At 44.4% G+C, this 16,851-nt stretch overlaps 1 protein-coding gene across 1 annotated transcript in view; it reads right to left on the bottom strand.

Moving 5' to 3' along the window:
* Nucleotides 1-3,096: 3,096 nt before the first annotated feature.
* The window catches only part of LOC141194390 (uncharacterized), a 62,809-nt gene continuing 49,054 nt past the window's right edge, over nucleotides 3,097-16,851 (bottom strand). Inside the window, exons 2-6 of the mRNA XM_073662295.1 lie at nucleotides 9,360-9,496; nucleotides 8,848-9,232; nucleotides 8,667-8,764; nucleotides 8,378-8,468; nucleotides 3,097-4,357 (exon numbers count right to left, since the gene is read on the bottom strand). Coding sequence (XP_073518396.1) covers nucleotides 3,318-4,357; nucleotides 8,378-8,468; nucleotides 8,667-8,764; nucleotides 8,848-9,232; nucleotides 9,360-9,496 — 1,751 coding nt within the window. The 3' untranslated portion in view covers nucleotides 3,097-3,317. The remainder of the gene's footprint in view (nucleotides 4,358-8,377; nucleotides 8,469-8,666; nucleotides 8,765-8,847; nucleotides 9,233-9,359; nucleotides 9,497-16,851) is intronic.

The following is a 16,851-nucleotide window of genomic DNA, read 5'->3' as shown; positions in this document are numbered from 1 at the left end:
GCGGAGTTCAGGAAAAGCTAGCAAGCAGTGTGATCCAGAGGATTGCTATTACTGCAATCTGTACTCACAAAGGTATCGCTGTGTTATCGTTTGTGTTAAATAGGACTGCAGGTGACATCTACTACATTATCTTTACTCAGAGATATCACTGTGTTTTCCGTGTGGGCAATTTTCTTTGAGGCCAATTTTCCATGTGGGCAACTTTCCTTGTGGGCAATTATGGCTGTGGGCTTTTTTCTGTGGGCATTTGCCTGGTCGCAGTCTGCTACATTTGCACATTTACATACATACACAACTCTGCTACATACCCACATTTACATACACACATAACTCTACTACATATGCACATTTACATACACACAGAGCTCTGTTACATATGCACAATTACATATACACTACTCTGCTACACACACAGCTCTGCTACATACCCACATTTACATACACACACACAGCTCTACTTCATATGCATTTACATAGATATACAGCTCTGCTACATATACACATTTACATACATATACAGCTCTGCTACATATAAACATTTACATACACACAGCTCTGCTACATACGAACATTTACATACACAGCTCTGCTACACATGCACATTTACACAATTCTCCTACATATGCACATAACCTGGAAGGAACTGCAAATACAGTGTATGTGAATGATTAGATAATCGGAAAGATCCTTGAGCTAGTTGGGTGAAAAGTTCTTCAGAGGCTCACTCAGGATGTGCAGCCTCTGTGCAGGTCCCGGAACCTTCCTCTCCTGCTCTGCACTAATCAGTTAGATAAGTGTGGGGCTGGAGGTGAGCAGTTCTCTCAGTTATCAGGAACAACACTGTCTCAGCGTTCTCCTCTGTCACAGGAAGCAGCCTCCAATCTATAACATGCAATCACTTATTAGCAAGATTTTTTCATACTAAAAGTGTGTTTTATAGTCCAAAAATAAGGTAAGTTCTAAAGTAATTTCCCCTTCTCATTTAATTATATGACTGTCCTTTATGTTTTTGTACAATTTGTCAATAACGTATATAGATTCTCCCCATCTGAATTATATTTCATGGTCAACAAAGTATGATTTTCCAGTACTTAATTTTTCACACTCTAGGTATAACAACTTCTGTGTAGTATTTTTGAAATTTAAAGGGGTTGTCCACTACATGTTTGGTTCTGTTAAAATAAAAACACTTATGCAGACCTCCAATGCTGGTGCCGCTTCAGCGGTGTTGGCACTTGCGTCCCCAAGGCTCATGTGAGATTGCTATGTAATGTGAGCCCTGCGCTCAATCAGTGCTGGCATCACTGTCCCCACCTTTGGACAAATTGAACATTAAGACGAAGTCAGAGACTAGTCGCACCCCTGGCTTCCTGTTGATGTTTAACCCCTTAACATTAGACGTACTAATACGCGTCTGTGCCCTGGGACTTAAGAGCCAGACCCGTATTAGTACGTCATTGCGATCGCGCACGCACACAGGCTGTGCGGGCGCGATCGCCGCCGGGTGTCAGCTGATTGTGACAGCTGACACCCGGTACTATGTGCAGGGAGCGGTCCCGCACCGCTCCCAGCACATTAACCCCCGCAATGCTGCGATTGAAGTCGATCGCAGCATTGCGGTGGCAAGGGGAGGTGATCGCAGATACTCACCTCCTCTTCTGGCCTCCAGCGCTGTCTGCTGTGGCTTCCAGGATGTTGCCATGACGACCCGATGTCTGGTGACACAGATGTTGTCATGACGACAGCAGGAAGATTTTTTGGACATGCGCAGTGCATCTCCAAACTATCTTCTCCCTGTCCAGCGCTGACAGCCTTCGCAAATTGATTCGTAAAAATGAAAAAGTGGAAAAAAAATACTTTTTCAGTTTTACGAATCAATTTGTGAAGCACTTGGGGGTTCCAAGTGCTCACTATGCATCTAGATAGGTGCCTTGGGGGGTCTAGTTTCCCAAATTAGGTCACTTGTGGGGGAGCTCCAATGTTTAGGCACATCAGTGGCTCTCCAAACGCAACATGGCGTCCGCTAATTATTCAAGCAAATTTTACAATCAAAAAGTCAAATGGCGCTCCTTCCCTTCCGAGCCCTGCCGTGCGCCCAAACAGTGGTTTTTCCCCACATATGAGGTATCTGTGTGCCCAGGGGAAATTGCACAACAAATTTGGGGTCCATTTTTTCTTGTTACCCCTGCGAAAATAAAGAAAAATTGGGTCTAAAGTAACATTTTTGTGAAATAAGTTAAATGTTCATTTTTTTCTTCCACATTCAAAAAATTCCTGTGAAGCACCTGAAGGGTTAATAAAGTTCTTGAATATGGTTTTGAGCACCTTGAGGGGTGCAGTTTTTAGAATGGTGTCACTTTTGGGTATTTTCTGTCATAAAGACCTCTCAAAGTGACTTCAAATGTGATGTGGTCCCTAAAAAAATGGTTTCGTAAATTTTATTGGAAAAATGAGAAATCGCTGGTCAACTTTTAACCCTTATAGCACCCTAACAAAAATAAATTTTTGTTCCAAAATTGTGCTGATGTAAAGTAGACATGTGGGAAATGTTATTTATTAAGTATTTTGTGTGACATATCTCTCTGATTTAAGGGCATAAAAATTAAAATTTTGAAAATTGCTAAATTTTCACAATTTTCACCAAATTTCCATTTTTTTCACAAATAAACGGAAGTGATATGAAGAAATTTTACCACAATCATGAAGTATAATATGTCACGAAAAAACAATCTCAGAATCAGGGGGATCCGTTGAAGCGTTCCAGAGTAATTACCTCATAAAGTGACAGTGGTCAGAATTGTAAAAATTGGCCTGGTCATTAACGTGCAAACCACCCTCAGGGGTTAAGGGGTTAATACGTCTGCAGATGGGGACAGTGAAGTCGGCGCTGATTGGGTGCAAGGCTCGTGTGATGTAACAACCTCACATTAGCCACGAGAACGCGAGTCCTGACACCGCTGGAATGGTGCCGACACAGGAGCTCAGTTTTAGTTTTAATTGTAGCGAAACATGGGGGATGACAAGGGGTTGTCCTAGTAGAGGACGACACCTTTAAGATACAATTTTTGGTTAAAACATTTCCAACATTCTGAACATGAAAAAGGCTTCTCCCCTGTGTGACTTGATGTTTATCAAGAGTTGATTTCCATGTAAAACATTTCCCACATTAAGGACATGAAATAGCCTTCTCCTTTGTGTGACTTCTCTGATGGATATTAAAATTCACTTTCCGGGTAAAACATTTGCCACATTTTGAACATGAAAAAGGCTTCTTCCCTGTGTGAGTTCTCTGGTGGATATCTAGATGATCTTTCCGGTTAAAACATTTCCCACATTCTGAACATGAAAAAGGCTTCTCCCTTGTGTGAGTTTTTTTGGTGCATGACAAGAATCGATTTCAGGATAAAACATTTCCCACATTCTGAACAAGAAAAAGGATTCTCTCCTGTGTGAGTTCTCTGGTGCTGAACAAAATATGATTTTTCTGTAAAATATTTCCCACATTCTGAACATGAAAAAGGCTTCTTCCCTGTGTGGGTTCTCTGGTGGATATTAAGATGATCTTTCCGGTTAAAACATTTCCCACATTCTGAACATGAAAATGGCTTCTCCCCTGTGTGAGTTCTTTGATGGTTAAAAAGAGTTGATTTATCTAAAAAACATTTCCCACATTCTGAACATGAAAAAGGCTTCTCCCCTGTGTGAGTTTTAGAATGTCTGATAAAACCTGATTTCTGTCTATAACATTTTCCACATTCTGAACAGGAAAATGGCTTCTCCCCTGTGTGGGTTCTCATGTGGCTATCAAGAAGTGATTTCTGGTTAAAACATTTGCAACATTCTGAACATGAAAATGGCTTCTCCCCTGTGTGAATTCTTTGATGTGTAAAAAGATTTGATTTATCTACAAAACATTTCCCACATTCTGAACATGAAAAAGGCTTCTCCCCTGTGTGAGTTCTCTGGTGCCTAACAAGATTTGATTTCTGGTTAAAACATCTCCCACACTTGGAACAAGAAAATCTATTCTCCGCTGTGTGAATATTTTGATGTTTAAGAAAAGACTTTTCGAGGGGAAAATTATTTCCATATTCTGAATGTGAAAATTGATTCTTTGCATTAGGAGCAGTTTGTTTTTTAATGCTTATTTTGCGACTTTGATTTTCCTTAGTAGTCGGTAATGAATCAGAAGTCAGGACTTGTTTCAAAGGATCAGATGACAGATCTTTGCTGTGAAGGGATGATGGGATATCTGGAGTAATGGCATTCACTTCAATTGTATCCTGTGGGATCTCAAGATCATCTGATTTAAAAATTGAAGATGTCAGCTGTCCCTCTGATCTCCTGGTACAGTCATCTGCCAAAAATAAAACCAATTATTATTTTTGAATAAAATGTCCTTGAATTTGCTATTTTTCAAGATTTCTACTTAAACTGTCCCTGTTTTGCCATACAAAATTTTCTTCAAAACCAGGACACTCATATCATCTCTTCACACACCCTACACGAACATAATAGCCTTCTGTGTACATACCCATGCTGGTTGGTGACCGCTTCATGCAGCCCTTACGTGAACTTGCACCAGCAAGTTAGTTAGATCGTGCGCAGTGCATGATCTAACTAAGTTGTGTCAGTGCAGCGCTGACAGCCCGCATAGTTATATAAACGATCAGCCTGCAAAAAATGAAAGTCCCATAGTGGGACAAAGTAAAAAAGTGAAAGAAAGTAAAAAAAAAATATATATATAGTAAAAATATTTTTTTAAAAAAATGAAAAGAATAATAATCCAAAAACAATAATATATATTATACCACAAATATATATTATGAAAAAATAAACAATAAAAGAACACATATTTGGTATAATATATATTATACCACAAATATATATTATGAAAAAATAAACAATAAAAGAACACATATTTGGTATCGCCACATCCAGAACGACCTGATCAATAAAACTGTCCCACTAGTTAAACTCTTTAGTGAACACGGTAAAAAAAATAAAATAAAAAACAAATAAAAAAACGCTGCTTTATCATCATACCGCCGAACAAAAAGTGGAATAAAACTCGATCAAAATGACGAATGTAAATAAAAATGGTACCGCTGAAAACGTCATCTTGTCCTGCAAAAAACAAGACACCAAACAGCTCCATCAGCCGAAAAATAAAAAGTTATAGCTCTCAGAATAAAGAGATGCAAAAAAAATCTTTTTTCTACAAAATAGTTTTGTGTAAAAGTGTCAAAACATACTGATCCGAAGAATAACGCTGCCTTATCAATTTTACCACATGCGGAATGGCATAAAAAAATAACAAAAAAAATCAATTCCTGAATTGTTGGTTTTTGTTTATTCTGCCTCCCAAAAATCGGAATAGAAAGCGATCAAAAAATGTCACGTGCCTGAAAATAGCACCAATAACAACGTCAACTCATCCCGCAAAAAACAAGCCATCACATGACTCTTTCAGCCAAAATATGGAAAAATTATAGCTCTCAAAATATGGTGATGCAAAAACTAGTCTTTGCAACAACAAAAAAAGTGTCTTTTAGTGTGTGACAGCTGCCAATCATAAAAACCCGATATAAATCTGGTATCGGTGCAATCGCACCGATCTAAAGAATAAGGTCGTCTAATCACTTATACCGCACGAGGAAAACCAATTCTTCACCTGCTGCTGAATTGTTCATTCTGCCTCCCAAAGATCGCAGTATGGCTCGGCTCACATTTATCCTGCGCTCTACGCTGAGCACTTACACCGGGGTTTCCATGTAAATCTCTGAAATACGGAACCCCCGGCAGAAGATTCCCTGTAATGAGGCAGATGGAGGCACCGTAGACGCCGTCTGGCCTGTGATCTCACGGTGTCTGTCTTTTTATTAGGCGTGCATAAAAGTGCCGTCGGCCACAGTTTTGTGAACTTCGGAAAAAAGGACACCGCTAAACAGAGGCCAGAGGGAGTCCAAAGTAACTCTGCTGCCTCATTGTAGTGAATGGATCCCTCAGGATAGGGTTGGGGCTGTGGCTGTGTTGGGGATGGGACTGTGGCGGGGCTGGGCTGTGTTGGGGCTGTGTTGAGGCTGGGGCAGTGTTGGGGCTGGGGCTGTGTTGAGGCTGGGACTGTGTTGAGGCTGGGGCTGTGTTGAGGCTGGGGCTGTGTTGAGGCTGGGGCTGTGTTGAGGCTGGGGCTGTGTTGAGGTTGGGGCTGTGTTGAGGCTGGGGCTGTGTTGAGGCTGGGGCTGTGTTGGGGCTGGGGCTGTGTTGGGGCTGGGGCTGTGAAAAGGCTGGGGCTGTGTTGGGGCTGGGGCTGTGTTGAGGCTGGGGCTGTGTTGAGGCTGGGGCAGTGTTGGGGCTGGGGCTGTGTTGAGGCTGGGGCTGTGTTGAGGCTGGGGCTGTGTTGAGGTTGGGGCTGTGTTGAGGCTGGGGCTGTGTTGAGGCTGGGGCTGTGTTGAGGCTGGGGCTGTGTTGGGGCTGGGGCTGTGTTGGGGTTGGGGCTGTGGCTGTGATTTTTTCAAAAGTAAAGAAAAAAAATGATGATGATATGGCAACTAGTGTTGAGTGCAAGTGCTTGCTACTTGAGTTTGCACAGAGTATCGCAGGTGCTCGGGTGACATGCTCAAGTCTCCGCCCCATATGTTTTGCGGTTATGAAACAGCCAAAAAATCATGCAGGGATTGCCTGCCATACAAGAGCAATCCCTGCATGTTTTTTTTGGGGTGTCTAACAACCGTGAAACATGTGGGCGGGGACTCAAGCATGTCACTCACTTCCCTTCTGAACCCTGCCATGCGCCCAAACAGTGGTTTTCCCCCGCATATCGGGTATCGACTTACTCAGTAGAAATTGCACAACAAATTTTGTGGTCCATTTTTTCCTGTTACCCTTGTAAAAATAAAGTAACATTTTTGTGAAAAAAAGTTAAATGTTCATTATTTTCTTCCACATTCCAAAAATTCCTGTGAAGCACCTGAAGGGTTAATAAACTTCTTGAATGTGGTTTTGAGGGGTGCAGTTTTTAGAATAGTGTCACTTTTGGGTATTTTCTGTCATAAAGACCCCTAAAAATCACTTTAAATGTGATGTGGTCCCTAAAAAAATGGTTTTGTAAATTTTGTTGGAAAAATTAGAAATCGTTGGTCAACTTTTAACCCTTATAGCTTCCTAACAAAACAAAATTTTGGCTCCAAAATTGTGCTGATGTAAAGTAGACATGTGGGAAATGTTATTTATTAAATATTTTGTGTGACATATCTCTCTGATTTAAGGACATAAAAATTCAAAGTTTGAAAATTGCAAAATTTTCTAAATTTTCTACAAATTTCCGTTTTTTTTCACAAGTAAACGTAAGTGATAACGAAGAAATTTTACCACAATCATGAAGGACAATATGTCACGAAAAAACAAACATTCTCAGAATCAGGGGGATCCGTTGAAGCGTTCCAGAGTTATTACCACAAAGTGACACTGGTCAGAATTGTAAAATTTGGCCTGGTCATTAAGGACATAATTGGCTCCGTCCTTAAGGGGTTAAAGTGATCCCTATTTTTTGCACATCTTCTCTTTGGTATATTGTATTATATGCATAGGTTGATCTCTGGATGGTGCCCGCCTTACTTAGGGCTCTTTCACATGTCATTATCTCCGGTACAAGTGGTGACAGTTTCCACATGTACCAGAGACACTGACACACGCAGAATGGGTCTGTGCACATGTTAGTGTGTTTTCACGGACCGCATGTCCGTGTGAGCCACACGGAGACAAGTCCGTTTTTTTGCAGACACACGGTCCGCAAAATGTACCACACGAATGACATCCATGTGTCATTCATGTGACACATAACGGCACCTGGGAATCAGCGCTAGTTAGCGCTGTTCCCAAACGCCGGCGCTGAACACTTCCCTCATCATGGTTCCTGGCAGTGCTGTGATCAGCACCAGCAGGGACAATGCTGAGGGTAGTGGTAGTCTGTTCCCAGTGTCCACCTGTGTAAAAATAAGAATAAAATAATAAAATCCATGTACTCACCTCTCCTAGGTGTTCCCCGCTGTAATCCATCTGACTGCTGCTGCAGAGGAGCCATGGACAATAAGCCGCTCCAGAGCTGCAGCTCAGGAGCGGTGTTCTGTCACTCACTGAGCGCAGCTCCGGAGCGGCTCATTCTTCCTGGCTCCTCCAAGTTGAAAGTTCTATAGAAAAGGGCTTTTAATGCCCAAAGTCATTTGAACAGTTTTGGGTGGAGGAGAATATTGTGGTCTAGAGGCAAAATGGTGATCACACGATTGTGATACGGCCGGACTACACCACCGATAAAGAAGCCACAGCCGGTGACTGAGAAGAATCTGTGACTTCTCTGCATCTAGTGGTCACTACTCACCTGGGTAGTCATATGTAGAAATCTCCTCTTTACACCGCTCATCACCCCTCACATATGTCTCTGTAGTATTAATATGGGTCAGATCTTCACTCTGAAACAAATATTGTAAAAGTCACAGACAGATGGAGAAGTCACATCTGGGATCAGCTCTAATCCTGCCATCTCCACCGTTCTCATTACACAAGTATAAAACATATAATACTGGTGGATAAAACAAGACTGAGCACAAGACCTTCACAGCCGTCTACACATCATAGGGGAGATCTCATGACACCTTCTCTCCATCTACCTGATGATCCTGAGGAACATTGGGATCTTCTTGTTTACAGTCCAGTGGAAGAAGAGGATGGGGACATCTCTCTGGTGTTGTCCTCTTACTGGATGGATCTGGAGGAAACACATACAGGGTCTGAATTCATTCTTTACATACAGATAATTATAGGCCGTGTGTATTTAGTCCTGTCTATTACCTGGTGATGTGAGGGGCTGGGGAACCTCCATTATGATGTTCTTGTACAGATCTTTGCGTCCTTCTAAATACTCCCACTCCTCCATGGAGAAATAGACAGCGACATCCTGACACCTTATAGGAACCTGACACAACAATGATACCGTCATCCCCCGATCCCTCCATAGCGTTACTGTATAATGTCCCAGCATTCCCAGCAGCGTCACCTCTCCAGTCAGCAGCTCAATCATCTTGTAGGTGAGTTCTAGGATCTTCTGGTCATTGATGTCCTCATGTATCAGGGGGTGAGGTGGAGGTCCCGTGATTGGGCTCAGGGGTCTTCCCCATCCCTCAGACACAGGGTCCTGACAGCGCTCACTAGAGGTCTTCTTCACTACTGTGTAATCCTGGTTATGGAGAGACACATTAATAAATCTCACTCCAGACATTTCCAGAGTCCTCACCTCTCCAGTTCTGTCCATCTGTTATTCCCATAGATAAGAATGATGTAATGTGACGTCATCAGAATCTCACCTCTCCAGTAAGCCGGAAGAGGATCTCTAGGGTGAGGTGTAATATCCTCTCCGCCATCTTGTCTCTGTCCATGTCCATCCTGGATGGTTCAATCATATATAGAGGATCTTCAGTAGAGTATCCAATACTGTAAAGACCTGAATGAGAAGATGATGAGCCGATGTAATATCATAAAAATCCAGTGTAATAAGGGAAACATATGAGATTTATTATTTTACAGTATTTAGTTTTCTTCTTTACATCTAGTAATAAAACCTATATATTTTGGGCCACAGACAACAAGCAGTTTCTTCCTCTGAATCTGCAGCTGAGCACGTTTCTCATAGACTCATCTTCCATAACGCTAATTCTCATCTCATTTACTGACACTGGAATCGGCATTAGCAATACTGCAGGAGATATTGTCACGCACAGTGTAGGAAAGACAAAGTGCAACACGAAGAGATGAGGGGAAGGGAGCCCAGACACTAAGGACAGAAAGGATGGAGACCTCCTAGGCTGATCTGATATCACCCTGTCCTTCCCTACGATCCCTATATTGGTTGCTCACCAATCACCGAACAGGAACCTAAAACCCTGTCTCTCTCTAGAGCTAGGGTCTGGCTAGGGAACGAAAAAGGGATGAGCGCTAGTCGGTCCCCACTAACACCAAAGACAGCAAGGGGAGACAGACACGGGGGAAGTAGCTTAGCTTGAGTCGACTTCAGAGAGATTGCATAAATGTCCTCTTCCCACCAGAGAGGAAGTAAGAACTGCACTTGCTCCAAGCCTTCACAAAAGGTCATGTGAATATCACCGGCACCTCCCTACAGCAAAGTGAAAGTATTTATACACCCAGGCCAGGGTGTTAACTAGCAACAGGAAGGTAGCCGCTGGGTCCTAGAGTCAAAAAGATCTAAGAAGGTGCCTGTAATGCCAAACAAAGATCTCCTGCAACCAACCGCAGGGCGGCTGCCTGTCACATCTGACACACCCGTGAAAGATATTCATTACACTTGACAGAAGAACTAACTACCAGGGCTGTGGAGTCGGAAAGCCAAACCTCCAACTCCTCAATTTCCATGATACCGACTCCACGACTCCCTCATACACGGCTCATGCTTAAGTGATAACTTTACTGTAGCACAGATTCATCTCAGCTAGAAGACTAAACCCTTAGATCAGGAATAGGACAGACATTTATAGGACATTTCATAACTTTCCCAAATTCTTATGAAAAAATATTCCCCACAAAATACATTGAACTACTATACCCAATTTATTATTTATTTTAGGAGTTGGAGTAGGTCCATTTTATACTGATTCCGACTCCACCAAAATGGACACCGACTCCTGACTCCACAGCCCTACTAACTACTTCATGATGAGGACGACATCTTCATCTTCTACTATGGGTTTAGAAACCTATTTGGCCACAGTCCGTCACTGACTACATCACCACTGGCCGTCTATATGAATGTTTCCCGTCTTCCCCAGACTGTAATCTTATATCACGTTAGATCTCATGTCTGATTCACACACAGAAGTTTGAGGCATTTAGAAATACTTTTTTCTTCCACAAACACTGGGGATAGAAATTATTTGATACCAAAGTCTCCATGTACAGTGTTTTATGGGCCTTATTTCTGGTGTTAGGCTTTCCTATATTACAAGAAAAATACCAGGAAAAAATTGGTGCCAACAATTCTTGTAAAAAGAAAAAAAAACATGCAAAAAACAGAAGACACATTTTATTATTTCAAGTATAAAGGCTCCTGCACCACCTCGTTGATACTTGAACAGATCCACCTGTTATCATGAACATATACCAAAATTCAAGGGTACGTGATGTTCTGCTCAAAATACAAAAAGTAATAATCCAGCAAAAAAGAAAATGAAGGCGGCACTCATCAGTCTCGAAATATAAACAATATATGTGGGAGTCGGAAATTGAGGAGTCGGAGTCGCAGGTTTGGCTTACCGACTCCACAGCCCTGACTGCAACCCCGCAACCGACAGTCTCCTCCCCCGTTCCTGTAGAATGTAAGCCCGCAGGGGCAGGGTCCTCCTCCCTCTGTACCCGTCTACCATTGTTAGTTTACTGTAAGTGATATCTGTATTTTGTATGTAACCCCTCCTTATGTACTGCACCATGGAATCAATGGAGCTATATAAATAATAATAATAATACAAATGGGGGCACATAGGCGACATTACTAATATATGGGGGCACATAGGCGACATTACTAATATATGGGGGCACACAGGCGACATTACTAATATATGGGGGCACACAGGGAACATTACTAATACATGGGGGCACACAGGGGCATTACTGATATATGGGGGCACACAGGGGACATTACTGATATATGGGGGCACACAGGGGACATTACTGATATACAGGCGCAAACAGAGGACATTACTAATATATGGGAGCACATAGGCAACATTACTAATACATGGGGGCACACAGGGGGAATTACTGATATACGGGGGCACATAGGCGACATTACTAATACATGGGGGCACACAGGGGGCATTACTGATATATGGGGGCACACAGGGGGCATTACTGATACATGAGGCACACAGGGCGGCATTACTGATACATGGGGCACACAGGGGACATTACTGATATATGGGGGCACACAGGGGACATTACTGATACATGGGGCACACAGGGGGGCATTACTGATATATGGGGCACACAGGGGGCATTACTGATATATGGGGCACACAGTGGACATTACTGATATATGGGGGCACACAGGGGACATTACTGATACATGGGGCACACAGGGGACATTACTGATATATGGGGGCACAAAGGGGACATTACTGATATATGGGGGCACACAGGGGACATTACTGATATATGGGTGCACACAGGGGACATTACTGATATATGGGGGCACACAGGGGGTATTACTGATATATGGGGGCACACAGGGGGTATTACTGATATATGGGGGCACACAGGGGGCATTACTGATATATGGGGCACACAGGGGGGCATTACTGATATATGGGGCACACAGGGGGCATTACTGATATATGGGGCACACAGGGGACATTACTGATATATGGGGGTACACAGGGGACATTACTGATACATGGGGGCACACAGGGGACATTACTGATATATGGGGGCACACAGGGGACATTACTGATATATGGGGGCACACAGGGGATATTACTTATATATGGGGGCACACAGGGGGCATTACTGATATATGGGGGCACACAGGGGACATTACTGATATATGGGGGCACACAGGGGACATTACTGATATATGGGGGCACACAGGGGACATTACTGATATATGGGGGCACACAGGGGACATTACTGATATATGGGGGCACACAGGGGGTATTACTGATATATGGGGGCACACAGGGGACATTACTGATATATGTGGGCACACAGTGGACATTACTGATATATGGGGGCACACAGGGGACATTACTGATATATGTGGGCACACAGGGGACATTACTGATATATGGGGGCACACAGGAGACATTACTGATATATGTGGGCACACAGGGGACATTACTGATATATGGGGGCACACAGGGGACATTACTGATATATGGGGGCACATAGGCGACATTACTAATACATGGGGGCACACAGGGATATTACTTATATATGGGGGCACACAGGGGGCATTCCTAATACATGGAGGCACACAGGGGACATTACTGATATATGGGGCACACAGGGGACATTACTAATACATGGGAGCACACAGGGGATATTACTTATATATGGGGGCACACAGGGGGCATTACTGATATACGGGGGTACAGAGGGGGCATTACTGATATATGGGGGCACACAGGGGACATTACTGATATATGGGGGCACACAGGGGACATTACTGATATATGGGGGCACACAGGGGACATTACTGATATATGGGGGCACACAGGGGGTATTACTGATATATGGGGGCACACAGGGGGTATTACTGATATATGGGGGCACACAGGGGGCATTACTGATATATGGGGGCACACAGGGGCTATTACTGATATATGGGGGCACACAGGGGGCATTACTGATATATGGGGCACGCAGGGGGTATTACTGATATATGGGGGCACACAGGGGACATTACTGATATATGTGGGCACACAGGGGGCATTACTGATATATGGGGGCACACAGGGGGTATTACTGATATATGGGGGCACACAGGGGACATTACTGATATATGTGGGCACACAGTGGACATTACTGATATATGGGGGCACACAGGGGACATTACTGATATATGTGGGCACACAGGGGACATTACTGATATATGGGGGCACACAGGAGACATTACTGATATATGTGGGCACACAGGGGACATTACTGATATATGGGGGCACACAGGGGACATTACTGATATATGGGGGCACATAGGCGACATTACTAATACATGGGGGCACACAGGGATATTACTTATATATGGGGGCACACAGGGGGCATTCCTAATACATGGGGGCACACAGGGGACATTACTGATATATGGGGCACACAGGGGACATTACTAATACATGGGAGCACACAGAGGATATTACTTATATATGGGGGCACACAGGGGGCATTACTGATATACGGGGGTACAGAGGGGGCATTACTGATATATGGGGGCACACAGGGGACATTACTGATATATGGGGGCACACAGGGGACATTACTGATATATGGGGGCACACAGGGGACATTACTGATATATGGGGGCACACAGGGGGTATTACTGATATATGGGGGCACACAGGGGGTATTACTGATATATGGGGGCACACAGGGGGCATTACTGATATATGGGGGCACACAGGGGCTATTACTGATATATGGGGGCACACAGGGGGCATTACTGATATATGGGGCACGCAGGGGGTATTACTGATATATGGGGGCACACAGGGGACATTACTGATATATGTGGGCACACAGGGGGCATTACTGATATATGGGGGCACACAGGGGGTATTACTGATATATGGGGGCACACAGGGGGCATTACTGATATATGGGGGCACACAGGGGGTATTACTGATATATGGGGCACACAGGGGGCATTACTGATATATGGGGGCACAATGGGGGCATTACTGATATATGGGGGTACACAGCGGGCACTACTGATATATGGGGGCACACAGGGGGCATTACTGATATATGGGGGCACACAGGGGACATTACTGATATATGGGGGCACACAGGGGGCATTACTGATATATGGGGGCACACAGGGGACATTACTGATATATGTGGGCACACAGGGGACATTACTGATATATATGGGCACACAGGGGACATTAATGATACATGGGGGCACACAGGGGACATTACCGATATATGGGGGCACACAGGAGACATTACCGATATATATGGGCACACAGGGGACATTACTGATATATGGGGGCACACAGGGGACATTAATGACATATGGGGGCACAAAGGCGACATTACTAATACATGGGGGCACACAGGGGATATTACTTATATATGGGGGCACACAGGGGGCATTACTAATACATGGGGGCACACAGGGGACATTACTGATATATGGGGCACACAGGGGACATTACTAATACATGGGGGCACACAGGGGGCATTACTTATATATGGGGGCACACAGGGGGCATTACTGATATACGGGGGTACACAGGGGGCATTACTGATATATGGGGGCACACAGGGGACATTACTGATATATGGGGGTACACAGGGGGCATTACTGATATATGGGGGCACACAGGGGACATTACTGATATATATGGGCAAACAGGGGACATTACTGATATATATGGGCACACAGGGGACATTACTGATATATGGGGGTACACAGGGGGCATTACTGATATATGGGGGCACACAGGGGACATTACTGATATATGGGGGCACACAGGGGACATTACTGATATATGGGGGCACACAGGGGACATTACTAATACATGGGGGCACACAGGGGACATTACTAATACATGGGGGCACACAGGGGACATTACTAATACATGGGGGCACACAGGGGACATTACTGATATATGGGGGCACACAGGGGACATTACTGATATATGGGGGCACACAGGGGGCATTACTGATATATGGGGGCACATAGGCGACATTACTGATATATGGGGGCACACAGGGGATATTACTTATATATGGGGGCACACAGGGGGCATTACTGATATATGGGGGCAAACAGGGGACACTACTGATATATGTGGGCACACAGGGGACATTACTGATATATGGGGGCACACAGGGGACATTACTGATATATGGGGGCACACGGGACATTGCTGATATATGTGGGCACACAGGTGACATTACTGATATATGGGGGCACACAGGGGGTATTACTGATATATGGGGCACACAGGGGACATTACTAATATATGGGGGCACACAGGGGACATTACTGATATATGGGGGCACACAGGGAACATTACTGATATACGGGGGCACACAGGGGACATTACCGATATATGTGGGCACACAGGGGACATTACCGATATATGGGGGCACACAGGAGACATTACCGATATATATGGGCACACAGGGGACATTACTGATATATGGGGGCACACAGGGGACATTAATGACATATGGGGACACATAGGCGAAATTACTAATACATGGGGGCACACAGGGGATATTACTTATATATGGGGGCACACAGCGGGCATTACTAATACATGGGGGCACACAGGGGACATTACTGATATATGGGGCACACAGGGGACATTACTAATACATGGGGGCACACAGGGGACATTACTAATACATGGGGGCACACAGGGGGCATTACTTATAAATGGGGGCACAGAGGGGGCATTACTGATATACGGGGGTACACAGGGGGCATTACTGATATATGGGGGCACACAGGGGACATTACTGATATATGGGGGTACACTGGGGGTATTACTGATATATGGGGGCACACAGGGGACATTACTGATATACATGGGCACACAGGGGACATTACTGATATATATGGGCACACAGGGGACATTACTGATATATGGGGGTACACAGGGGACATTACTGATATATGGGGGTACACAGGGGGCATTACTGATATATGGGGGCACACAGGGGGTATTACTGATATATGGGGGCACACAGGGGACATTACTGATATATGGGGGCACACAGGGGACATTACTGATATATGGGGGCACATAGGCGACATTACTAATACATGGGGGCACACAGGGGACATTACTGATACATGGGGGCACACAGGGGACATTACTAATACATGGGGGCACACAGGGGACATTACTAATACATGGGGGCACACAGGGGACATTACTAATACATGGGGGCACACAGGGGACATTACTGATATATGGGGCACACAGGGGATATTACTAATACATGGGGGCACACAGGGGACATTACTAATACATGGGGGCACACAGGGGATATTACTTATATATGGGGGCACACAGGGGGCGTTACTGATATACGGGGGTACACAGGGGGCATTACTGATAT

The sequence above is a fragment of the Phyllobates terribilis genome, unplaced genomic scaffold (assembly GCF_046119375.1).
Source record: "Phyllobates terribilis strain yellow unplaced genomic scaffold, ASM4611937v1 Scaffold_70__1_contigs__length_7381418, whole genome shotgun sequence".
Taxonomy (NCBI): Eukaryota; Metazoa; Chordata; class Amphibia; order Anura; family Dendrobatidae; genus Phyllobates; species Phyllobates terribilis.
The sequence above is the reverse complement of the archived record's forward strand: the minus strand, read 5'-3'. Positions and strand labels throughout refer to the sequence as shown.